Consider the following 27145-nt stretch of genomic DNA (forward strand, 5'->3'; position numbering starts at 1 on the left):
TAGTGGTTTCTGGGGTTAGGAACGTGCGGATTTTGGCGATGTTGCGGAGGTGGAGTCTGCACGAGTTTGTTAAAGATTGGACTTGGTGCTGGAAGGATAGGTTGGAGTATCCATGGGCTTAAAGCGGTATTAAACCCAAAACTGAAAATGTAACACTGAAAATGCAGCTTAACGATCATTAGATGTGGTGGCTGCTTTTGTTTTTTGTTTTTTTTTAAGGCTCTTTCTCCTTTATTTTCACATGGCGATTTGACCAGTAACAATATTTAGTAACAGTATTCCAATATTTGTGAGACAAAACTCTGGATGAAGGAGCACAGGAGGCACAGCAGACAACAGAAGCGTCAGTGTGGGGGGGATGGGAGTGCTAGATGCACTAGAAGATTTATATACATTAACAAATTGAAGCCAATCTCCACCGGAGACCTGGTTCATATTGTGCGGGCTGGTTGCGGGTGTGGGAATCACATCTGTTCATGCACCAGCAACAACCTACAGCCAAATGTACTGCTCCTACGAGACGCACGGGGCTGCCATTCAATCTGAATGGCACCCCCATGCATATCAGCTCACGGTGCAAGTTTGGGTGCGGGAATCGCAGGGAAATTGCATGGTCAAAAAGACCATGTGATTTCCCTGCTGCCGCATTTTTAAAAAGGTGCATGCACCTTTTATTTTTTTTGTGGAACCAACAGGCATGGCAGCCCACGCAAACGCGGGGAGCACGGCCTGCACAAATGTGAACCAGGGCTAACACTTTTTAAAGCGGAACTTCACCCTAAAAGAAAAGTTCCACTTTATGTCACCCTCCCCTCTTCTTCTTTGGAAAAGTTTTTTTTTTTGGATGGGGAGTTGCGGGTACCTAGTTTTCTCAGGTACCCACTTCTACTGGAATTGCCGAGGCAATTCAAGCAGAAGTTCTTCCTCCCCCCACCCTGCTTGCAACATTCTGGGACACATCACAGGTCCCAGGAGGCTGCGGGACCATTCGCACAATGTAGCACAAGCATGCGCAGCATGAAGCCGCAAGGAGTCACAGCTGGCCTTCCCACACTAAACATGCCAGACCAGGGACTGGAAGACCAGCGAAGAACCGGCCCAGGTGCTAATGGCACTGGATTCCTGGACAGGTAAGTGTCCTTTATTAAAAGTCAGCAGCTACAGGATTTGTAGCTGCTGACCTATTTTATTTAAACCTGACTGAAGAACCACTTTAAGCAGTGACAGCAACAGTTTTGTTTCTTTTGGGATCAAGGCTTTACATAAATAAATCTGCCGAGCAGATTTACATAAATAAGCCGGGCAATGGAAAAACTACAAGTCCCAACAGCCTTTGGGGCTGTCAGCCTGTACTTCTCAATGAACTATGAGAGCGCTGTTGAGCACTCAAGGTAGTTCAGTGAACTTCCCATCAGAGTATAACTGCCTGCTTGTATCGGATGTATGGGCAGACAGATACACAGACAGTCTGCAAGACCGTGACATTAAACCCACGATATACTGATCGTGGGTGCAATGCTTTATAGGTCCCTATAAAAAAAATAAATTTAATGCATATGTTTTTACCTGAAAAAAAATGTGCATTTATTATTATTATTTATTTTTTTTAAAGTGAACTTATTCTTTAACAGGACTTCTATTGAGACCATACTTCCGCTTTAAATACATGTATAATATTATACCCTATTAAACTCAACAGTGACCTACTAACTGCTAAACCCAATGGCCAGTACTCCATACTCATACTCTCAGACCTTTCCACTGCCTTTGACATAGTTGACCACCCACTCCTCCTCAACGAACTCCATTGGCCTCTGTGACTCTGCTCTTTCCTGGTTTTCCCCCTACTTATCTCAGCGCACTTTCAGCATCACATACAACACCATCTACTCTGCTACTCTTCCTCTTTCTGTTGGGGTACCCCTAGGCTCTGTCCTTGAGCCCCTCCTTTTTTCTCTCTATACCTCTTCCCTGGGCCAGTTGATAACCTCCCATGGCTTACAAGACCAGCTCTGTGCTGATGACACCCATATCTATCTCTCTACTCCTCAACTCACCCCCTTAATCTCCTTACATATTATACTATTTACTGAGCGACATATCAGTATGGATGTCACACCAGTTCCTCAAACTCAGTCTTTCTAAAACTGAGCCTGTAATATTTCCTCCTCCCCGATCCCCTCCCTATGACTTTACCATTGAGAACAACGGCACAACCTTTGGTCCCTCCCCACATGCCAAGGTGCTAGGTATAATCCTAGACTCTGACTTCTCCTTCAGCCCTCACATCCAATCACTGGCAAATCTTGCCACCTTAACCTCCACAACATTTCCAAAATTCACCCCTTCCAATGACACCACAAAATAGCTTATTCACTCCCTGGTTATTTCCTGCCTTGACTACTGCAACTCCCTCCTCACTGGCCTACACAGGCTATCCCCCCTTCAGTCTATTATGAATGCTGCTGCTAGACTAATACACCTTACTAACACCTTACTCCGTGACTGCTGCCCCTCTCTGCCAATCTCTTCACTGGCTTCCACTAGCCCAATGTTTAAAATTCAAAATACTAGCCAAAACGTACAAAGCCATCCACAGCTACATTACCAACCTCATCTGCAGATGTTGCCCAAACCGTCCTCTCCGCTCCTCCCAAGACCTTCTGCTCTCCATTTACCTTGTTACCTCCTCTCATGCTTTCCTCCAGAGCCTCTCCCATCTCCTGGAACTCCCTGCCCCTGTATCTCCAGGCAGCTCCTACCCTGTCCACCTTTAAGCAATCCTTAAAAACTCATTTATTCAAGGAAGCCTACCCCACATCCACCTAAGAACTGTACTTGAGCCACCTCAATCAGATCATACCCTGCAGCTATTACCCTATGTACCACCTCCCCCTTCTTTAGATTGTAAGATCCATAAGCAGGGCCCTCTCATCCCTTCTGTATTGAACTGTATTATAATTGTACTGTTCCACTTTTATAAAGCGATGCGCAAACTGTTGGTGGTATATAAATCCTGTATAATATAATAATAATAATAATAATGGAACATTTGCTGTTAAAATGAATGGTCTGGTGACAAGGTCTCTATAACTGAAGTAGAAAACAGACAGGTCACCATCATGGCTGTGCTGTCTGAAAGGGCTGTGGAAATCTCAGGTGGACAGACAGAAATACAAACTCTTTGGTATGTAAATCAGTTCCCACATATGTGTTTCAACTGTGTAATCAGCTGTTTTCCTGAAGTTCTGCTAAAATAACTTTTCATGAAGGTTGCCATTCTTAAAATGCTACTTGCCTGACTGTCATGCTCATCAATTTCCTTTACCATTGACAAGTGTTGTGTGTCAAACTATTCATATGACTTCACTCTTCAACAGATCTTGTTTGGAGACAATTACTATTCCTTTCCTACAAATGTTACAAATTAATTCCATTCTGCCCCTACTTAGCTGAGGAAATGTTGAATAGCGATGGGCCGAACACCCCCATGTTCAGTCTGCAGTCGAACATTCGAACCTAATAAATGTTCAACCCGATCGCAAACTTCGAACCCAATGCAAATCTAGGGGACTCGAATTTCAAAAGTGCCCATTTTGAAGGGTTATAGGCAAGTTATCGGCCATAAAAGGGGTATGAGGACTCGGGTACTGCCCGAGGGAGATGAATCAGTGGAAATATTTTTGCAAAAAGTACTGTTTTTAAAGGGGCAGTCATTTTTCTTAGCTTAAAGTAAACAAAAAAAAGAAAAATTCCTATAAATATCATGTCTGGGGGGGATTCCCCTTAAACTACCTACAAAGTTGCACATCTGTACAATGTATAGAACCTGCTGCAGCAGGGCTGATTTCTTTTTCAAAAATTAAATTTTTATAAAAAACAAACAAACAAAAAAAAAACAGCGTGAGGTGCTCCCCTAATCCCTACCAGACCCTTTAGGTCTCGTATGAAGGTTAAGAGGGACCCCACAGTAAACATTTTTCTTTTAAAAGTGCATGGGGTTTCCCCCTAAAAGCCATACCAGACCCTTAAGCATGGTAGGACTTTTAAGAGGAACCCCACCTCCCATAAATGGGGGGGGGAAGTGTGTGGGGTTCCCCCTAAAAGCCATACCAGGTCCTTTAGGCATGGCAGGACTTTTAAAAGGAATCCCACCCCCAAAAAATGGGGGGAAAAAAGTGTGAGGTCCCCCCTAAATTTCTAACATACCTTTGATCCAAACACAGGCCTGGCAGGGCAGGAGAGGGGGGATGAACTAGAGCCCTCCCCCATGGCTAACCAGGCCACGTGCCCTCGGCATTGGAATGGTGTCCTCATGCCGAAGGGGACAAGGGCCTCTTACCCATAACCCTGGCCAGGTGATTGTGGGGGTCTGCGGGCAGGGGAGCTCATTAGCATCAGGGTACTCCATTAAATAGGGGGCACCCTGATGCTGTATCCCTACCCACTCACTAAAGGGTTACATTTAGTAAAAAATAAAGAGACCAGTCTTTTTAAAAATTCCTTTATTGAACAAAAACAAAAGTTTTTGACAAGTTCTCTGTTAAAAAAGCCCCCCCCCCCCCCAAAAAAAATGGTTCCATCGTTGTAATCCATCGTCAATCACGGTACCCAGTGTTGTCACACTGACGCTGACTCGACAACATTTCGAAAAAAACCTGATGCCCGCCGACCTGTCCGCGCCCGCCGAGCACTCGCCGCAATCTGACATTTGCAGATGTAAACAATTGGGCGGAGCTAGCATTTACATCACCGCTAGCTCCACCCAATTGTGCTGTGATTGGCCAAAGCATTGCCCCAGACCTGTGGTCAGAGGCATTGCTTTGGTCAATCACAATGCACGCCGATCACCCTTATCATTCATGTGTTCACCGAACACACGAACAGCCAATGTTCGAGTCGAACTTACATTCAACTCAAACATCCAGCCTATTACTACTGTTGAATAAAGCTGGCCATATACCATTAGACCCCTTTCATACAGATGATCCAATCAGGTCTGCCTGTCAGTTTTTAGGTGGACATGAGCAGATGGTCCATGTATCCCTATGGACCAGCGGGTGTAAATGACAGTTGTAAATGTCCATTTATACCCGCCTACCTCTAATCTCATCCACTAAAGAAGATCAGGCAGATCAGATCGGAGGGCAGTCGGGTGTAAACAGACAGCGGAGTCAGTCTACACCGTAACGCAGAGCGGGCTTTGTCTGTGTCCACTCTACATAAGTGGAGCTGACACTGACCTGTCATCCGCCCATTCTGCTCAGCTTAGCAGGGGATCAGCTGACAGATCCCCTACTGAGCAAATCAGATTTGGGCCCCATGTGAAAGGGGTCTTAAACTTTCATTTGAACATTTGTTTCAAATTTGTCAGAGGCAGAGTGTTCGAAAATTCCACCAGGGAGTCAACAAATTTAATTCGAAATTCCTTATACAATTTTGCTCAAATGCCCTGTTAATGTTTAGAACTTTAATGTTCAATTTGTAATCATTATAGTAATATATGAATACAAAAAGTTATTTTCCAGACTGGGGACAACATTAACAATTAGAATTTCTTTTTATCTGATAGGAGGCGAGAAAAATGTTTTATCTACAGACTTTGAATTTTCTCATTCATATGGTGAAAAAACAATTGTCCTCATTAACCATTAGAAAATCAAAAGTTCAGAATGTTTTGAACAAATTCTACTGGTTGATGTCCAACAGATCATTATATTTTACATAAATAATCCTAACAAACTTAGATTTCCACTATCTCCCTGTATGTATTCAGAATATTTGTACCTGTAAAATCAGAGATTCCTTATCACCTTCCAGCCGTGTCAATCGTTCTTGGTAGGTCTCATTATTCACAACTGTATGGTTAACCTAGGAGAGAAGTTCACACTGATCAGTCACTGAACAAAAGAGAACACACAGATGTCAGCTGTAGAGACAATGGACATGGATGACCCTTTGTCCTCTTGACTTGTACTTTCACTATCCAGTGTATGCTATGAGTGAGTACTACAAATCATGGGGTTATCTTCATTAGCCTTTGTTTTATCAGCAAAGAGAAACAGAAAGTTACACAAAACTTTTCAGTCTGCTGGAATGCCAAACAAACACCAGATACATGAAATGGATGTATGAATCAACAATGCAGCCATTCCCCTTAAGGCCCCATACACGTAGATCAGAATATCGGACAAATGATCGTCCATTTTTTTTGCATGCTAGTCATATCGTAAGTGAAGAGGTTAATAAAATTACGAAAATTCTTGTACAACAGAATACAAATTACAAAGTGATGGAATGTATTTGTATTGAAAACTGTACTGATTAAACGAAAATCGTATGATCTTGTAACGTATGAGAACATTTTTTGTGTCTCTTCATATAGTTTTGGATGAAAGCTATGTACTAACATTCAGATTATCATATTTTTCGTAGGATTTTCTGATCCTGTGTACTAGGGTTCCTCTAGAGCAGTCATTGTCAAGCATGGTTCTGTGGAAGTCTAGGGTTCCTCTAGCTTTATAAGCAAACAGCCAGTTTACTGTCCTTCATACTTTAGGGATCGGACTGTGACCAGTGGGAGAAGAAAATTTGCTGGCATCAGTGGGAGTAAACAATGCCCCATCATTGGTATTGGGGGGGGGGGTTAATAGTGCCCCATCATTGGTATCAATGGGAGGAATAGTGCCCCATCATTGGTGTCAGTGGGAGGAATAGTTCTCCACCATTGGTATCAATGGGAGGAATAGTGCCCCATCATTGGTGTCAGTGGGAGGAATCGTGCCCCATCATTGGTATCAATGGGAGGAATAGTGCCCCATCTTTAGTTTTAGTGGTAGAAATTGTGACCCATCATTGGTTTCAGTGGGAGGAAAAAGTACCCTATTGTCATTGTTGGTGGCAGGAACTGTGCCCCATTGTTGGTGGCAGGAACTGTGCCCCACAAAGTGGGGGGAATACTGCCCCAAGGGCTAGATAAAGGCAAGTAAAGGGCTGCATCCAGTCTCCAGGCCGCAGTTTGCAGATCAGTGCTCTAGAGCAGTCATTCTCAGCCATTGATCTGTGGAACTCTAGGGTTCCTCTAGAGCAGCTATTCTCAACCATGGGTTTGTGGAACCCCAGGGTTCCTCCGAAGACACCATTCTCAACCAAGGTTCCATGCAACCCTAGGGCTCCTCCAGAGGTCGCTAGGGGTTCCTGGGGCTGTGATTGATTGACCTCTTATTTAATGGTGCCAGAAGAGTTCCAAGACAGTTCCAATTGGCAAAGACAATTCTGACCACCACTGCAGGGGATGCATTCTTTCAAATGAGCACCAGCAAGAGGCATTTTTACCACAGACCACAATAAAATTGTCTTCAGTAAGTATTCTTCGAGACCTGAAAATTATTTTATGGGTTCCTCTGGGATAATAAGGTTGACAAAGGCTACCCTAGATGCTGCTAGGGGTTTCTTTAGTTGTGGCAGACTGATCTCCCATCTCATAGTTTTTGCATATTTCTAGGACCAACATCACTTGGCAAAATCAGTGGCATGCTATCAATGATATTTTAAAATGTCTAGAAGTGTGGCAATCTTTTCAAGCACCACCAAGTGATCTGATGCATTGAATGATTGTCACACTTAGTGATACTAATGTCTTTTTGATTACATTTAGTGCATTATACAATTGTTCTGTCCTGAGGAAGTGGTGGTGACCGCGAAACACGTCAGCATCTGTATGTGAAGGACACCCTGTCAAGCCTTTTAAGACACTAGTAAGACACTGCATAAACCTTTAAGTATTGATATCTTTGGGGTGTCCTGGCCCAAACTTTTGAATGTTGTTCTACATTATTTTACATATGATTTTAATGCATTGCATACATTCTTTTGGACCTGTGAGGGTTCTTGTGTATGTTTTAAAATATTTGTGAATAAAATATACTGTATATTTTTATTGAAAATTGATTGACCTCATGGTGTATCGTTAAAATCTGATATTGTAGCAATGTTTCTCTATTTGTTGTTACTTTAGATAATTGGTGGTTGGCTTAGCCTTCGATAGTACAGATGTGGTACATTGTATTCCAGCTATTTAACTGCTTGCCTGGAGTTCTTCTTTAATATTCATTCAGTAGCCGCTATCCTTGATACCATTCAAAAACAAAAGTTGATGTTCTAAGTGGAAAATTATCTTGGTTGTTCAGACATTTTGGAAAGTTTTCAACATAAACATACAGTACAATATCATGGGAGGAAGTTCTATTTTTGGAAACAGCAAAAATGTGCTTGACTAATATTTTCACATTGCTGGAAGACATTCCTCAGGTCAATTCAGTATATTGAAGGAGGATTTTCCCATGACATATGATGTATAATCATGTCAGTTCCACATTCTACAAATAGCCACAGCTTTGCTTATCAAAAGCGATAAGATGAAGCGCAGGCCAGTGGATGGCTAACTGCGGCCGGGTGGCATGTGAGACTGTGCCACGGCTGCATTTCTTGCATGTCTGCATAACAAGACTGACATGCATTGAATTGTTGGCGGCTAACCCCAACATGTTTTTGTTTTATTGCCTTCCAGCAGTTAGGAACCTTGAGTCTTCAAACTCAACAACAGTTGATTTATGCCGAGATTGTTAGAACAACCACTGAGGCTAAAGATCCTGCAGATGCCTCAGAAATCAACAGGCTATCGAATATTATTAATGATGTTTCAATCGCCCTGTGGCAAGCGAAATGTAGGTTGCGATTGCTTACCTCTATCTGAAAAATGTCAGTTGTTTGGCTTTAATGCTTCCATACTTTAAAGCTCAACTCTGGGTAATTTAAAAAAAACAAAATAGACCCACCAATGGGTGTTAAAAATAAAGTATTTCTAGCTGCAATACTCACCTTCAATCCAGTACTGCCCCACAGTACTTTCTTTTTGCCAAAAAATGTCCTCGGTTCGTTGAGCTTAATGGGAAGACTGAGGAGATACTGTGAGTGCAGGGTGTCATGTGTTTCCCCCATGAGGTGGCATCACTACATTGCTCTTCACTCACAGTAAAATTATGCAGAAAGCGGTGCTAACCTCTGTCATCACGTCACCATTGCTTTCTGAATCATTGATGAGCACCCACAGCCAAGACAATACTGGAGGAGAATCCTGCAAGACGTGGCCAGCCTGATAACTTTGCAAAAAATTGGCGGAAACACAAGGAAAAATTGATACCATTTTTATAGTTCAACCTCCACTCTTCTGTTTTTAGTAATCACACATCTCCTGCTAATGGCAATTGTGCAGTGTGTCTAACTGTATCTGCACAGTCCAATAGACACTTGAGTTTGACCACTCTGATCAGAGAGCTCCATAATATAACTGGCTTGGTCAGGTACAACCCCTCTTTTCCCAAATACTACAAGTCTGTTTGGGGAAACTTGTGATGACGGCTGTGGTCTTTCTCATCTATGCCAGTATTAAGTACATTAACATAGTTTAAGTTAGCCTTCCTTAACCTTTTTTTTAGCATCAAGGAACCCTTCAAACAACTTTCAGATCTCAGGGAACCCTTGCTTATAATTATTATACAGTATCTTCAACTCATTGGAAATTAACGTGAACAGTTGTGGATACAAGTGTAGCACTACCCCCTTAGGAGTTGAAAAAGAGGTTTTGGGTCCCCCTATAGTCCTGCACAGCCAAGCAACACATCTTCACACAGGTTGGCATCCAGAGTCAGAGATCAATCCTTGAGCTTGTTTTTTTGTTATTTTTATTAGGGGATTTGAACTGGGATAGGGTTAGGATTGTACAGGATGTCCAAGGGAACTGATGAACTGAGGACAACTTCTTGAAACTATTTACAAGCCTCCACTGCAACACAGTCTCTATCGGAGAGCTAGCCAGCATCTGTTAATGTACCACCCCAGACCCTAGATCCTTCCTTCACCCAGCAATCTGGAGGTAACCCTGAGCAGGGGATCTGGTGCCTGTTGCTTTAAGAAATGAACAGTCCCAGGTAGGTGGTGAATCTGGTTTCCCACCAGAGTGCTCCTTCCTCTATCTGCCCAGGGGTTGCAGGGGTACTCACTACCTCTCCTTTACAACTGATGGGTTGGTGGGTGCTACCAGGCCTTCTAGCTGAGCTGCTCCTTCCCTGCTGTACAGGTGGTCCTCACTCTGGGGTCAATGCAGTTCTGAGCTTTATTCCTTTCCAGCTCCACTGCCTGTAGCTGGGCCCCCTCCTAGGCTCCTGCCTTCAGCCTCACATCTTCCTCTGTCTTTCACCCAAACTCTCCTGCAGCTGAGCAGACTCACTTACGTTTAAGGGTTGTCCTTGCCCCTTGCCAAGCCTCCTGTTGGGGATTAGCCAGGATACCTCATGAGTACAAGCTAGCCGCTTCTCAGATCCACCCACTGCCTCTAGACCTTCCTCCAAAATTCTAGAGCAGGGGGAAATTCCAGGGGGGCTGACCTGCAGAGCCTCTAAGCCTGACCACAATTTGACCTCCTGACTATTGCACCCAGGCTGCTACTCAGCCCTCTTCTCTAATAATCAGGACTCTAGCTCCCCCTAGCTAACTAGGAGGGCTCTACAGAAGAAAGGATAAAAGAATAAAGAAATTGGGCACATATGCCACCCAGGGGTGCTCTATACCACAACATTATTTTCAGTAATAACAATGAAATGAAACAAACAAAAAAATTCCTTAGAAAAGAAACACGAACTGTGAAAATATTAGTGTTCCTTCAAAATGGTGGTAACTGAAGCAATTTTCATTGGTGGTCAGTGAAATGGTCCTTTACATTGGTGCTTGGTGGTGAAGGGTTCCCATATATTGGTAGTTGGTAGAGAAGGGCCCTCCTTAGATTGGTGACAGGTGGAGAATGGTCCCCTTAGATTTGGTGGTTGGTGGAGAAGAGCCCCCTTAGATTGGTGCTTGGCAAAGAAAGGCCCCATTGTACTGGCGGCAGTGGTAAGAACACTCCTATACATATATCTAAAAAGATCATCAACGTAAGTGGGGGGGAGACATTGCTCATTACTCAAAGAACCCCTAGCAACCTTCATAAAAACCCTAGGATTACACTAGCGCTGGAACAAGGTCATGTAGACAGAGCTCAAGGTGAACTGCACCTCCACCCACCCAAGATGTATGAGCATTATGTATCAACACAAATCCACACCCCTCCACAAAAAAAAATGATCTGCATGCTTACCCCAAAAGCATAAATCCTCCCTCCTCCCAGCACAAATCTGTGCCCCCCCTCCCAGCTCAAATGCTCTCTCCATCCAGCACTCCTAGTACAAATCCCCTACCCCAAAATTTCCCCTCCAAACACAAATCCTCTTCCCCCACTCCAAAAATCGCCACCTTTCAAAGACATATTCCCCCCCCCACAACCCCCCTTCCTAGCACAAATCCCCCCCTATCATCTCTACTAGCACAAATCCCTCCCCACCCAAAAAAATGTTTCCCCTTTCTAGCACAAATGCCTTCCCCTTTACCACATCACCTTTTCCAGCACAGCCACCCCTCCCAATCCCCCTCCTAGCACAAATCCTCTTTCCCCATCTCCCCTTCAATAAATCCCCCCAAATTACCCCGTCTAGCACATGCCCCTAAATTTCCCCTCCTATAAAAATTCTTACCCACTTTCGCCCCCAAAACTCCCCCCTCCCAACACAAATCACCCCCCCCCCACTTACCACAGTGCCAAGGGCAGTCACCCTTCCTGCCCCCCTCCCCCCCTTGTCCTGGCCCTGTATATTACAGACCCTTGGTTGAGAATGGCTGTTTTAAGACATTTACCAGCGATGACATTTAGAAAATACGTACCCAGTTGCACTAGAATAACTCTATATATTATTATACACATATATTCTTTTACCTCTTTCTTGATTTATATATTTGTATCCATTTAGGTATAATAGCTTCATGTGTTGGACAAAGGTAAAGAGACTGAGTAAATCAGATAATGAAGATATAGTGTACAAAGGTTTACAGAGGACTTTTCCTCAATACTGTAGATCTTCCTTGCCCATAAAAACTGGATACAGAATGTTATCTGCAGAGACAGGGAGGCCCTAACAATGGAATGCCAATGAATGCAATGTTGACACCTGCATTGAATGCATTTTACAACCACTATTTACCCAACAAGAGTTTGTTTTCATGAATGAATTGAATTATTGTGAAGCTTGATTTATAAAACAGTTGAATGTGCAAGCATGGTCTGTCTTCTCATGTTTCTGTCCTCTGGCCCAGATTCAGCTACAAATGCTGGGATTGCTCAAGTCTTTCTGTTTATTCTATGAATAAGGGAGTAAGATGCACAAATTTAACTGATGTTGCAGACATCCTATTCATGACACAACCTAGCTTTAAAATGCCTGGATCAGGCAATGGCCATGTTATATATCTGGGCATACTGTCTTCACATAAAGATTGAAAACACAATAATGTTGGCCATGTGCTCCTTGCTGTAAAGGCCAGTTATAGATTGGGGTGGTTACCATTTGTTGCACTGTTGGTGACTTGGTGAGGGGACACACCAGATACCGTCACTGCTATTGTGCTCTGGCTGGGTGTCCATTGCTTCCCTATACCTTTAAGGAGAGGTGGGCTCCCTCCATGCATACCTGCCCTTAGTCTATCCATTATTACATTTGTGCTCCAACTTTGGAGACTCTCAAAATTTAGTTAAGACTGCAGTACACTGGGGTGCTGTGAAGTGGCCTCTGCAGCTTACGCATATGTTTGCACATGTGTGACAAATTAAACCCTTTGTTTTAAAGTGAACTGTTAGATAGGGCTGATTTGGTTTGTTGCTGGCTGGTAAGTGAGCTGGGATTTTTTGTTGTTGTTGTTGTTTTTGGTGTCACCCTCCCATGTGCACCTTGCTGAAAATGACTGTTATAGGTTAGGGTGGTTGCCATGTTTTGTACTGTTGGCTAATTTATAGACATATATTGATGTGAGAAGCAGGGGCGGACTGACAACTCATGGGGCCCCCGGGCAATAGGGGATCATGGGGCCCCTGTGTCCTTGCCCAAACTCAAAAAAGCCTATGAAAAAGGTACCAGGGGCATCTCATGGGGCCCCCTACTGACCCCAGGCCCTCAGGCAGTGCCCGAGTTTCCAAATGGTCAGTCCGCCCCTGGTGAGAAGTAATCATTTTGGTAGACCTGTGAAACATCCTGGCTATGTTTGAGATCTGAAACAGGGAGAGTCCCAGATGATTTGGAACCAAACACCAACACAGTCCAGGCAGACTTAGTAATCAGTTCTGGTGGGATCCATTCTATAATCACCATACCGAACCCTTGTGTTGTTCCCCAACTTTATACAGAGAGTGTACCTCCTACGGTGTTGTATAACTTCCCTAGTGCTCTACAATACAAATGTTGAACATAGCTTCCAAGCACTATATTTGTCCTGGTTGGTGCCACTTCTCTGTCTTTTTTTAGCCCCCAAATACAATGGGTAGGCTAATAAGAAAGGGGTTTGGAAGGAGGCAGTTAAAAAATTAAATCATGGAAATTGTGGTTAATTGGTTAATGTTTGCCAAAGAGAGCATCTGGGAGATGTATGAAGATCAAGTGAAAAAGCATCTGCTTTATATGCCTAGGACCACCATGCCAGTTATAGGAAGATTTTGGGCGACTCCTACCAGTTTCCCATAAAAACGTAGAACTTTTCCAACCATGTGAAATGTGTCCTATACATTAAAAGCAGAGCCAGCCTCCTACTTCTTGTACAATGCTCTTAAAAAGGCTTCTTCTGCAATTGTATTAAAAGTCTGTCTCTAGAGAAAACCTTTTTTTGGATAGAGTGGAGAATGGTTAAATCTTCTTTAGTTTTAGTTAAATCTTCTAAAGTTTCTTTTTTGTCACATCAGGAGTATTTCCCTTCACTTTGTTACAGAGACAAAACAGGAATTTGAGAAAATCTCTTCAAAGACAGATACGATTATCACCAAACAGATATCCCCAATGATAAATATTTTGATTGAAAAGTGCTCTATGAATGGAGAATGGGCAGATGAATGAAATGTTTACCTCCTCCATTCATAGACTGCTTTTCATTCATAAAAACTATAGTAAAGCTTCTATGAATGGAGGGCAGGAACAGAAAGGATGGGCATAGTTGGTACCCTTGACTAATGCCTATGACAAGTCCAGCACTCATATTAAACCCTGGGGGCACCAGAAGATTACGACTGTGGAGGTATGTATGTGTGTGTGGGGGGGAGGGGGGTGGGGGCAGAGGACTTCAGACTTCAGCTAAAACAGCAGCCAGCAGCAGTAAGGACACTTTTTATTCAATGTAAGTACTGCTCCTTGTGCTAATATTTAGACAAAAAGTAACTAAACTTAGGCTTACAGTACATCAAAAGCTAATAACGTTTCCCATTTTGGATAGAGTTGGGAATTGGTAGAACCCCTGTCCCTGCCATCTTTATCTGCTTCAAGAGATTTCTCTTCACGTCTTGTCCTGTGGACACAACAGTATGTAAGATTTCTCCAAAGTGAGGTCCAAACCCCATGGCTGCATTCACACCAGAGTACTTTGTAGCTCGAAGACGTTCGACAAGCAAAATCCCATTCATTTCAATAGCTCCTGTTCACATTTGAGCTTTAACAAGGGCCATTGAAATGAATGGATTTTGCTTGTTGAGAGTCTTTGAGCTATAACATGCTCAGGTGTGAATGCAGACAGCTGGCACCAGAACAGATGTCCCCATTGAGAGATTTCCCTTCTACTGCTGTTCTGGTGACAACAGAATTTACCTTTTTCCTATATTTATTCCCAGTGGCAATGGTCACTAGGGCAATAAAGATCCCAGCAGACACACAGGCAGCAATAAAAACCTAACAAGGGTTCCAATCTTTGTTCATTCTATCCAAAATTAAAAAAAAAAAAAAAAAAAAAAAACAGTTTTGCCTTTAGATATTCTTTCAACTCCAAACTTCCTACAATGATTGATGGCTAACACACTACAACCCTCTGCTACAACAATGCACAGACTAGGGCAAGCCATAGATGACACAATTTTCTTTCTTGCAACCACTGACTGAGTTGATGGGGGAATCCCTCCCACAGTGCTATTGTCTTCTGCTGGCAGGGAGCCGTCCCTGCCAGCAGAACGCAATTATCACTACTGGTGAATATAGCCTCCAGCAGTGAACGCATGCAAACAAATCAGACAGGCTGGTTGTACTGAAGTTGAGCCATGGATTGACTTCAGGCACTGCCCGAGGGCCCAGGGTCAGTAGGGGGCCCCATGAGATGCCCCTGGTAGCTTTCATGGGCTTTTTTGGGTGTGGTTTGAGTGTGGGTGAGGACACAGGGGCCCCATGTTCCCCTATTGCCCGGGGGCCCCATGAGTTGTCAGTCCACCCCTGACTTCAGTACAACCAGCCTGCCCATAGATAGATCAAATCTGGATCTGGATGGATCGAATTTGATCCATCTATGGCTGGCTTTAGTGACTGTGCACAGGATTGGATATATTTCTGACGTCTTCAGACTGCAGAAACTATGGAACATCACAGCACAATACAGCAGCCAGTTGTTTGCACCAACTTTAGTTTACTTTTCAAATGGTTCAGCAACATTTACTTTTACTCCTCTATTAGCTCTGCAGTTTTAACTCACTTGCAGAGACACATTTTGCATCCGTATGTGGTTACAGGAACAAAGACCATATGGCATATGCTTGTAATCAAAGAAATCCCCCCTCTGCCTTTCAAGCTCACCCCCTTTGAAGATGGTCCTACCTTATATGGGGAGAGAATGAAAGAGCTTTATACTGTGATGAATGTTGCTTTGTTGTAGGGGGAGGCAGCTATTGCAGGATGGAAGGAGACCTTTGAGTTAGGTGACTTTAATTTACTACACAATAACCCTTAAAGCTACTCGTGAACGTGTAATTGATAACATGCTGAAACTAGGAGATGCTGTGTAAAACAGTTACATATCCTATTCTGGACCATTAGCGTGGACCCTTTGGTAACATTTGAAGTCTGCATGAATAAATATCTGATGTATCACAGTATAGAGGAAGTACGTAAGAGTCCTGAGGGCATCCTAGAATTTATTAAACAAAATCCTGAGTTTAAAAGTCAAAACTCTTTGATTATAAATTGGAATTCTGAGATTAAAATCCTACTTTTTCAGGAATGTTGTACCTTTTATCGTAACAAAGCAGTCCCAGATCTCCAATCCAGTGACTCTACCTAGGCTGAGATGATGCCAGGCAGGAGGAGGTATTTCCTCACTCTCCTTTACCCCAAGAGAGCAACATTTAGTCACAAGTAGGTGTGGGCTTGCGTTTGTTTGGACCCGGGTTCATGTCTCAACCTGGAAGCTAGCTGTCATTTAGACATGAGCTTGGACATCCTTCAAACTCATCTTTAGCCAAACTCCAAACTTGCACTCTTTTTTACTCCAATGAGCTTTGGGTTGGGTCATTCTTGCTCCACAGCTCACGTAAACTAAAAGGTAAGCTGCAGGATGGGAATGACCCAGCTCATTGGAGTAAAAAAACAGTGTGAGTTCAGAGTTCAGCTAGGGATGACTTCAAAGAATACCCCAGCTTATCTCTACTGTCACTCTTGTTCCAACGATCTGGCTGCGGATGGGGGAATCATCTCCCCATAGTTGATGTTACAAAAGGATGGGGATTCTCAGGACATCATTGACCTATTATGGAAACAAGAATCATCAGCCCTTTATAACATAAGCTTCAGGGTGGGGGATCCCTGGGCCACAACTCTTTGGACCAAGAATGATAGCTGACTTTCAGGCTTGGACCCGAACTTGAGTATGAACAGATGTAAGCTTGACCCTGGTCACAAAGTGAGAGGATGCAGCAGGGGATAATCCAGTCAGACATTTTAGATGTTATACACCTAAAATACTTTATAAGCCACAGGTGATCAAAGAAGAATTTTCGGAATGTAATGCTTTTCCCTTCAAAAACATCAATATAAATAATTAAATCTTAAAGGATTGTGCATCTGTTTTCAGGAAACAAACATTAGGCTGAACTCAAGAACATGTGGTTATGACCTTAAACTAGCAGGAGGAAAGTTCAAGAGTAACATTAGGAAATATTTTACTAATCAAGTACTTGGAACAGACTAACAGCAGAGGTCAGAGTAAATCAACAGTAAGCAAATTTAAAGCTGAAGTTTAGCTAAAAACATTTTTTTCTTTACAGCTTTAGTTACATTACTTACCTGTAATAAAGGATGTTCCACGATGAGCAGACTGCTGGATTCTGTAGGAATCTTCACTTCAGGGCTACCCTGTCCCCTTCTCTGGCGATGTTAACAGCTTCAGGTCTCAGCTGCACTAAAGATGATAGAATGGAGACACGCACTTTCTTGCCTTCTCCTTCACTGAGAGTTCTTTCAGTGATTACAAGGTCTATAACATGTTTGTGAATGTGGGAGAGAAAACGGTGAATGATATCCCTAACCGTGCCAGAGGTTCAGTAGCAGGAAGAGGACAGGGCAGCCCTGCAGTGGCGATTTCTAAAGAATCCAGCTGTAGAGAACAAAAATGTAACTAAATTTCAGCATGCTTGGGATAAGCAACTGTCTAGGATTGAAAGTGTCTGTCAACTCTGAAGTGGTATTTCAAATATACATGTGTGAAATTTTAGTCACTTTATTCTTATATGTACTGGAAACCCCATCAGAGTGATCTCCCACCAATAGTTTCCGACTGTTCCTTTCCATTATACAGGCTCACTCTTCCTGTTATAACACAGGTATTCCTACCCCTCTTCCTGCATGAACATATTAAACATCTAACAGGGAGAACAGGATAGCATCATAATGGTCATATGGTATGAAACCAAACCAGGCCACTCCCAAAGATCTCACCAACAAAGACCCTGAAAGACACTACATACCATTAGGTAATGCTGTTTTTCCAAGTTTGCCAAAAACTCAAATGTTGGATCAGATGGATTTACTAAAAACAGGGTTTGCCCAGTGAATTATATTCCATGGCAGCCTTACTCAACATTGGTAGAACCCTTGAAATAATTTTCAGATTTCAGGTTAATCCCTGCTAAAACATCATCAATAGATTGTAGATAGAAATATATATAAAATAATAAAGAATGTGGAGTGCTTAGTCACATGACACTCAAAACAAAAAATTTTTTAACCACATCTCTGCTTTATATAATGAAATGATTTTCTGTAACAATCTTGAAATCAGTCATTAATAACAGTCAGAAAAAAACGCAGACTTTTAAATCTGTAATGGTCCATTACGCTGGTGGTCAAGGGAGAAGTGACCCCTTTATATTGGTGGTCAACGGAGAAGTGACCCATTTATATTGCTGATCAATGGAAAAGTGACCCACTTACAATGGTGGTCAATGGAAAAGTGACCCCTTTACATTAGCGGTCAGTGAATAAGTGACCCATTTACATTGCTGGTCAATACAGAAGTGACCATTTAACACTGTTGGTCATTGGGAAAGTGACCATTTAACACTGGTGTCCAGTGGAGAAGTGACCACTTTACATTGGTGGTCAGTAGAGAAGTGACCCTTCTACATTGGTGGTCAATTGATAAGTGACTTGTAAAGGGGTCAATTCCTCATTGACCACCAATGTAAACAGATCACTTCTCAATTGACTACCAGTGTAGAAGGGTCACTTCTTCACTGACCACCAATGTAAAGTGGTCACTTTTCCATTGACCAGCAATGTAAATGGGTCACTTCTCTATTGACCACCAATATAATGGGGTCACTTCTCCATTGACTACCAATGTAAAAGGGTCACTTTTGGTGGTTAATGCAGAAGTGACTCCTTTACATTGTTGGTTAATGCAGAAGTGACCCTTTAACATTTGGTGGTCAATGGAGAAGTTACCCCTTTACATTGGCGGTTAGTGGAGAAGTGACCCCTTTACATTGGTGGTCAATGGAGAAGAGACCCATTTATATTGCTGGTCAATGGAAAAGTGATCATTTTACATTGGTGGTCAATGGAGAAGTGACACCTTTACACTGGTGGTCAATGGACAAGTGACCCATTTATATTGGTGGTCAATAGAGAAGCGACCCATTTACATTGCTGGTCAATGGAAAAGTGACCACTTTACTTTGGTGGTCAGTGGAGAAGTAACCCCTTTGCATTAGTGGTCAATGTAGAAGTGACCCCTTTACATTGGTTGTCAATAGAGAAACGACACCATACACTGGTGGTCAGTGTAGTGTCCCTTACATAAATGAGATCAATCTGCAACTGGTTACTTCTCATAGAACCCTATCAATTTCTGCAATAACCCTAAGGATCCATGGAACCTGGTTGAGAAAGGGCAGGTGTACTCCTGTATGGTAGCCTTTACAAGGGAATTTTCTATAAAAACTACAAAAGGCTGTTTTTGCACAAAATGCAGACATTGTCCACTGTTGCCATTATCAGGAAACCAGTCTTTAGAAATGTCATGCAGCTATCACTTAAGTGCATGTAGACATAAAGTGGCTGCAAAGAGCCTGCATGGAATCAGCAGCACTGAGATGCAACAACGAGTGAAAAAGGTGAAAACAGGTATTTTATAAAATAAATGGTAGCCTTTTATAATTCATAATGCTTTAGAATTATAAATTCCATTTGTTGAATGTATTCATGTCAAACATCATCATTCCTGCTAATCAAGCAGTAGCATGAAAACAATGGATATGTTATGTAGCACCACCTTGTGGCATAGCCACCTTCGGCCACTGTCATTCATTAACAGGCTAGTAGTAAAACTTCTGAATGCTATGGGGGTTATACATGTTTACAACGATAATTAAACCAAGAACTTCTATGCAATAAAAATGCTATTCATCGAAAAGCTGGCAGTGCTGGCCCTTCTCGGCAAACAATCCAATCGATTCTTTAGTACAGCAGCCTCAAGCATCAAAAGTTAGTACTTGTTGCTGATTTCCCACTACAGATCAATGGAGATTAGGGCATATTTTTAGGTGTTTAGTAAAGAAAGAGGTGAATTATTTCTGTCTGTATTACTGAAAGTGTCTCCTAATCCAGTGTACAATGAACAGGGCCAGAGATCACGCCATGCAGACATTTGTGGCTCACGGCTTTCACTAAACCCAACAGCTGCTGTTAGGTGTGTATGGCTAAAGGTCACCAAGCCTTTATGTTCACTTGATCCATATAGGTTCTGTTGGTGCTCAAAATGCCGAGACATTCATCTACAGTATATGTCACACCACTTCAGTTACAGAACATAGGGACAACAAGAAGAAGGCCAGTCTATTTATAAAAGTTTGTGTATAGCTGTTCAGTCCTATACCACTCTCAACAGTTCTTTGGACCAGCTTTCTGGGCACCATGATAGATGGATTTGAAAGCCTTTTCTGGTCTTTTCTCAACTATATATGAGCTTGGACACCATCCAAACTAATTTTTAACCAAACTTTCAAATCAAACTTTTTTTAATCAAACCAGCTCTGGTCCAGGTCATTCCCCATTCAGCAGCACATGTAACCAAATGGGCGGGATGCTGATGATGGCAGTGCCCTTATATGGACACATTTGCACATTTAGTCATTGTCATTGGCTACATAACATATGTCCCATGCGCCTTATTCTCAATCCCTCAAATTACTTTGGGCAGGCATAAACAATGCAAGTCAGCGTTGCTCAGCTTCAGAGCGGGGTTCACCAAGCCTTTTGGTTAGGTGGACTTGAGTGTGCCTTACCCCCTTCAGGAGTCTTGTGCCGGGGTAGGGAGGGGATAGGAAAGGGTCCTTCCTCTTAGGGAAAAGGGCATAAAGTAGGTCACCAAGAAACTCCAAATTGGGTCCAAAGCTTTATTCATCAATCACATCATGGTAATGGTGACGCTTTGGAGCCATGCAGGACCCCTTCATCAGGCAAGTGATGTCAAATGCCTGATGAAGGGGTCCTACATGGCTTCAAACTGTCTCTATTGTTACCATGATGTGATTGCTGGATAAAGTTTCTTGGTGTGCTAGTGACATACATTTTGCCTTGGATATCTTCAGGTTCCTGCCGGTTGGTCACTGCATCACCCATTGACATTTACAGTCAACTTTAGGAACATGTGCATTGGGAATATTGTACTTGGATTTCCTCATTAAGGAGGGATCAATGCACACCCTATCAGGAAGCTGTGAACTCTACCGGACCAATCTCCTGTGGTTGGGGCATTCCCCACCCTGCGGTACAGATGACAGCTTCCTGGTGGACTTGTTCAGGTGGGTATGCACTAGGATTTAAACATGCCTGGGCTCATCCCTGGTCCACACGCACTATGAATACATTTTCATTCACTGAAAAAAAATCTTAACCTTCCTGAATCGGCTAACATTTGTTCCATGGGTAACCCTGTAACCAGCGTACACACAGTGAAAGACGCAGCCTCCATTTTGTTAAGAGTATCCATGTTATTCCCTCATTCTTCCCCCCTCCCTCTCTGAGAGGCACAGTGACATATGGCAGCGTGTGTGTGTGTGTCACAGGCCAGGGCCAGCAGGGGGGCTATGAGCTATAGGACCCCCAAGGGAGCAAGGGCCTTGCTGTCCAAAGAACCTGTAAAATATAACACCTCGTATAAGATAAGGCAAACTTTCCCCGGAGTTCAAAGAACATTCCAAGGAAACACGACCAGATAACCTTTGATAAAATCCTTTTTTCCCCTGTGTCTCATATCTTGGAATATGAGAGACTTACATAAAAACTGGACATATCGTCCGTTTGGCCACGAGAAGACGAACAGTTGGGTAGGTCGCTCGCCTTGCCTCGAATACATAGGAAAGCAGAAAAGTAGATCTCGTGAACCAGGCAGTGTATAATTTCATATTTTATATCTAATCAATCCTCAGACATGTCTGCCTAATAATCTACCCGCGGGTAGAATGTCACTTGTGCAGATGGAAAGTTATGGGCCAAAATATGAGTTATGGGAGATTTTGGCTCTAGTTGAGGTATCCGCCCAGACCTCCACGCCCTAAACGGGGTTTTGGTCCTTGACTTCAGAGACACCCCCTGCTGGGGAACGACAAAATGGGCTGTCAGGCCTAAGAGAGTTGAGTTGAAGACGTCTCCCATTTTAACATCAGTACCACCTGGGGAGACCTGTGCCCTTTCGCTCTGAAACTTGGATCTGCTAACCCAGGACTTTGGCAAGTACCTTAATCCTTTCACCTCTCTCTGATATCTCTTTGCTGTGTTGTTGGTCCCTGTATATTTATATATATATCTTAGTTACATCTTTTTCTGTAAATATTTTTATTGCACCCGTTTGACCTTTTAGTAATAAATCTTTCCTTCTGAAAGTGTTGAACTGTTTCTATAGCACTTTATTGCAATTTACAAATTCCTGCCTCTAAAGAGAACGCTGTGTTTTTTTAACCCTCTGTATAACCAGCCTGCGGTGACCGTTTTATACAGATGATTATCTCAGCCATTATAGTGTTATAGCTGATATCGCTGAGTTTCCTCTTTCTCTGTACAAAAAGGAGGTGGTGGCAGTGTGAAGGGTTAATTGCGTACTTAACCTGACCCAGTAACAATCGCACTCAGGCTGCCGGTGCATCAATTGTGGTCCAGTTAGCTGGAAAATCGTTGTGCAGGGTGCAGCTGAGTGTGGCATTGTTACGCAAGTGACAGTGCGGTTTCAGATTGGCTAGTCCTTCGGTCACGAGTTTGGTGAGAAGGGCTGGGGTCTGACACCGCGTTTGTCACATATGGGTGACAGCGATCATGGGATCGTCACATATTGGTGGCAGCGATCCCATGTTCATGACACCCAGTACAGGCATTGTTTGAGCATTCTGACAGGTGCAGGCTATCAGAAAACAATAGCCAGCTCTTTAGATTCATCCATCTGCACGAGTCTTCGTTGATGGGAGAATTGAGTGATTTCTTAACATGTATGGCCAGCTTAAAAATAAGGCTGGCCATAGATGACTTTTTTCTAGCTGATAAAAAAAAATGGATTCCCCTATCCAGACAAGCGAAGTGCCGCTATGCATTTGTATTCTGACAGCAGGACTTCTTCACTGTATGTATGAATGTGAGTTAGACTGTAAGCTCTTTGAGGGCAGGGGACAGATGTAAATGTACAATATATATGTGTACAGAGCTACATAAATTGACAGTGCTATATACATACCTGTAATAAATAAATCATTAGTGGCAGCTGTCTTATCTATAGCTGAAATAGTGTCATATTTCATGTATTACACAGTGGCTGATCAACCTGTTTAGGCAAAGATCAGGAATGTTTTTGCAGACTGAACAGGGACTCACTAGGAAAAATACTGCAGCCTAAGAAAATGGAAGTCTCAGCCTTCATGGGCAAAGTGCCATATTGAAGAGATAGTGGTTATAACAAGGACTGGCTGTTGTAGAAAAGTAATGTTTTTACAAGAAAGCAGTAACCACTTTAACTGTTTTTGTTCCTGCACAAGAAAAACAAAATTTGCACACAAATGCCTCACACAAGAGCTTTCATTGAACAAATGTTAATAGTACTCAAGGCATGCTAAAATGACATGCAATACTACAGACACTTTTGCAAGCCTTAGTTGCACTTTAAAATACCTTCGATACTACTGATGCTTTTCAAACCAAGGCCAATATAACAAAACTGCCCGAATACAAGCCAGTTCCATGGTGATGTTCCCTAATGGTAGAATAAGGCAATTTTCTACTATGCCACCCTGGAACCACAGGCCAGGCTGCAGCTATTACTTATGTTATTCTCATGTTACACCATTACCAATATAGCTAAACTGAAGTCAAAGTAGAGATCAGTTTTCATTAAAACAAAAAGACAACTATCAATAAATGAGTTCTCAATAAAAGAACAAGCATCAACCAGTGATGCATTATAACCAAGTTCAAGTTGGCAAATAAATCTAGCAGGAAATATGCACTCACATATTTTCTAACTTTCAATCTTTGCATTTGCAAAAAATTTCTTGGCTCTACACCAGAGGTCTCCAAATTGCGACCTGAGGGCTAGATGTGGCCCTTTGCTTTCCTTTATCCAGTCCTTGGACACCAACAATGGGGAGCCATTTCTTCCACTGACACCAATGATGGGGCACTATTCCTTGCCCTGATATCAATGATTGGCACTATTCCTCCTCCTAATAAAAAGGAATATTCCTCAGACTGACACCAACAATGGTGCATCATTCCTTCCACCGACACCAATGATAGGGCACTATTCCTTCCCTGATACCAACAATTGGCACTATTCCTCCCACTAATACCAATGATGAAGCATTGTATACACCAAAACATTTTTTACTCACACGTGCCACATTCCAGCCCCAAGAGAGTCTGAAGGACAGTAAACTGACCCTTTGTTTAGAAAGTTTGGAGACCTCTGACCTACACCAATGGAAACAAATAAATTGTATCATGGTCACCAGTTTTACCCTCCTCGGTCTTCAAAGAGCTGAGGAGGGTAAAGAGTTTACTCTGTTATCATGGTTTTCCAAGGGCTTGGAAAGGGGGAGACGGGGTGGGGGGTCTGTAAAACAATTTTTTAACAGATGCAAGGAATTTTATTGGGTGCCACAGGAAATTGCTCCACTTTTCTTGACACCAGTTACTCGAAATCAGCCCCACTTATTGTCATACATGATCACACACTGAAAGTCCTCACCTGCTGTTCAGTCATTTGAAACCCAATACTGAACGGTGTGCGAACATGACTTTACACTTATTATATTACATAACATTCCACCTGACCAGAGGCACCCCCTTCCACAGAGCTGAACTCTCCAGTCAAGCACAAAGATTCCTGAATGGAAAACAGGTTAGGCAACAGCCAGCGAAACTTTAAAAGGACAACACAATACACCACTGTTCCTATTCTTCCTGACCAGTTCAAGGATTTAACCCCACGTGTCCCAGAGCCGATATGCAGGAGGCATTGGTATTTTGAAAAAATAAGCTTAAGAAGGTAGTGTAAAGGGTGATAATAAAGTGTTGTAACCCATAGAAACCAGATCTCACAAAGCTAAGCAAACAGACAGGGCAACAAGGGATGTAAGCTTGTTGAGGCTGAATCATCTACACGCTGTTTGTCCATGAACCATCCATCTTCGAGATGAATGCAGCTGCTTAGAATGACTTGTTATCACGTGGAAGTTTAAGAAGCCCGATTGTCACCAATCTGCTACAATCTGGTGCCTAGCACCATTAGGTCATGTATGGCCACTCTGAGGTTAGCCATAGACAGAGATGATGGTGGTCAGTAGATGGGACAACCACACCAAGCTACCCTAAGTATTGTAGTTTAAAACATGCGGTTGTTTTGTCCAAATTTGCATGTTTATAAGAAATCATTCCTGCTGCCAACTTTTTTTTGGGGAACAATCATCCAGTACAGTTCCTTTTTTAGGGGATCAATCCCCTGTCCAAAGACTGGTCATCCAGAAGGTGTCTACATACATAGGTCACCAGGAGTCCAAAGATGTACAATCATTCCCCAGTCTGACAACTATTCACCATATTGTCACCAATCATCTCATGTCTATAGGTATCTTTAGTTTAGGCCAATGAAAAATATCAAAAACAGTTGTTATAGGTTATTGCTGGTTGCTACAAGATACTGTATTGGGATCAGAAGATGGGGCCACCACAAAATGGGGCCATCACAAAATCTCAAAGTAAAGCGACTGTCATTCAGTGTACAGTTGTTTTGGTCAACTGTGAATGATTATAAGCAATCATTCCTGCTACCAATCTTATCCCGGGGAACAATCATCCATTACTTTTTAAGCAATCCAACCCTGTCAGTCTGTTCAGCTAAGGGGTCCTGGGGAACAATAATCTGGTAGAATCCATTTTAGGTGATCAACCCCCTGTCCAAAAACTGGTTAGCCAAGGGGTGTTACCTGTATAGGTCACCAAGGGGTTTATTTACTAAAGCTGGAGAGTCCAAAATCAGACTCCCTTCTGCATAGAAACCAATCAGCTTCCAGGTTTCATTGCCAAAGCTTCATTGAACAAGCTGAGGTTAGAAGCTGATTGGTTTCTATGCAGAAGGGAGTCTGATTTTGGACTCTCCAGCTTTAGTAAATAAACCCCCATGTGTCAACAGATGTTTTAACCATTCTCCAGTCTGACTACTATCCACCTGATTGTCACCAGTCACCTCATGTCTATAGATATCGTTGGCTTAGGCTTGGAAAATGATGAAAATCAGTTGCTATGGGTTGCTACAGGTTGCTTTGGGATAATGTAGTATGGTAGTAAAATGAAACCACCACATGATCCCTAAATAAAGCGATTGTAAATCAAAACGTGCAGTTGTTTTGGAGAAATGTGCATGCTTACAAGTAATCATTCCTGCTGCCAACATTGTCCTGGGGAACATTAATCTGGCAACATCCACTTGGTGATCACCCCCTTGTTCAAAGACGGCTCAGTCAAGGGGTGTCTACCTACATAGGTCACCAAGTGTCCAACTCATATAAGCATTCCACAATCTGACTACTATCCACCAGATTGTCATCATCTCATGTCTATAGCTATCCCTGACTTAGGCTAGATAAATGATGAAAATCAGTTACTATCAGTTGCTGTGGGATACTGTATTGTGGCCAGAAGATGGAACCACCACATGATCCCTAAGTAAAGTGATTGCAGTTTAAAATGTGCAGTTGTTTTAGCCTAATGTGCATGCTTATAAGCAATCCTTCCCGCTGTCAACTGTGTCTTGGTGGAACATTAATCTGGCACAATCCACTTGGTGATCAACCCCTTGTCCAAAGACGGCTCAGTCAAGGGGTATCTACCTATATTGGTCATATGTCCACAGACATAAACATTCCCCAGTCTGACTACTATCGAACAGGTTGTCACCAATCATCTCATGTCTATAGGTATCCTTGGCTTAGGCTAGTGAAAATGAAGAAAAGCAGTGTCTATGGGCTGCTGTGGGATACTGTAATGTGGTCAGACGATGGGACCACCACGTGATCTGTAAGAAAAGCGATTGTAGTTCAAAACGTGCAGTTGTTTTGGCTGGATATGCATGCTTATGAGCAATCCTTCCTGCTTCCAACTTTGTCTTGGGGAACATTAATCCAGTACAATCTATTTTGGATTATCAACCCCCTGTCCAAAGACTGGTCAGC

The 27145-nt window shown here is 42.7% G+C and overlaps 1 protein-coding gene across 11 annotated transcripts in view; it reads right to left on the reverse strand.

The window, feature by feature from the left end:
- PPFIBP2 (PPFIB scaffold protein 2) overlaps nt 1-27145 on the reverse strand; it is a 297974-nt gene that overhangs the window by 119922 nt on the left and 150907 nt on the right. For all 11 annotated transcript variants that reach the window (XM_089675856.1, XM_089675858.1, XM_089675855.1 and 8 more), the window contains one exon: nt 5788-5871. In XM_089675856.1, coding sequence (XP_089531982.1) covers nt 5788-5871 — 84 coding nt within the window. The remainder of the gene's footprint in view (nt 1-5787; nt 5872-27145) is intronic.

The sequence above is a fragment of the Staurois parvus genome, unplaced genomic scaffold (genome assembly GCF_062004578.1).
Source record: "Staurois parvus isolate SC_StPar_1 unplaced genomic scaffold, SC_StPar_1.0 ptg000159l, whole genome shotgun sequence".
NCBI lineage: Eukaryota > Metazoa > Chordata > Amphibia > Anura > Ranidae > Staurois > Staurois parvus.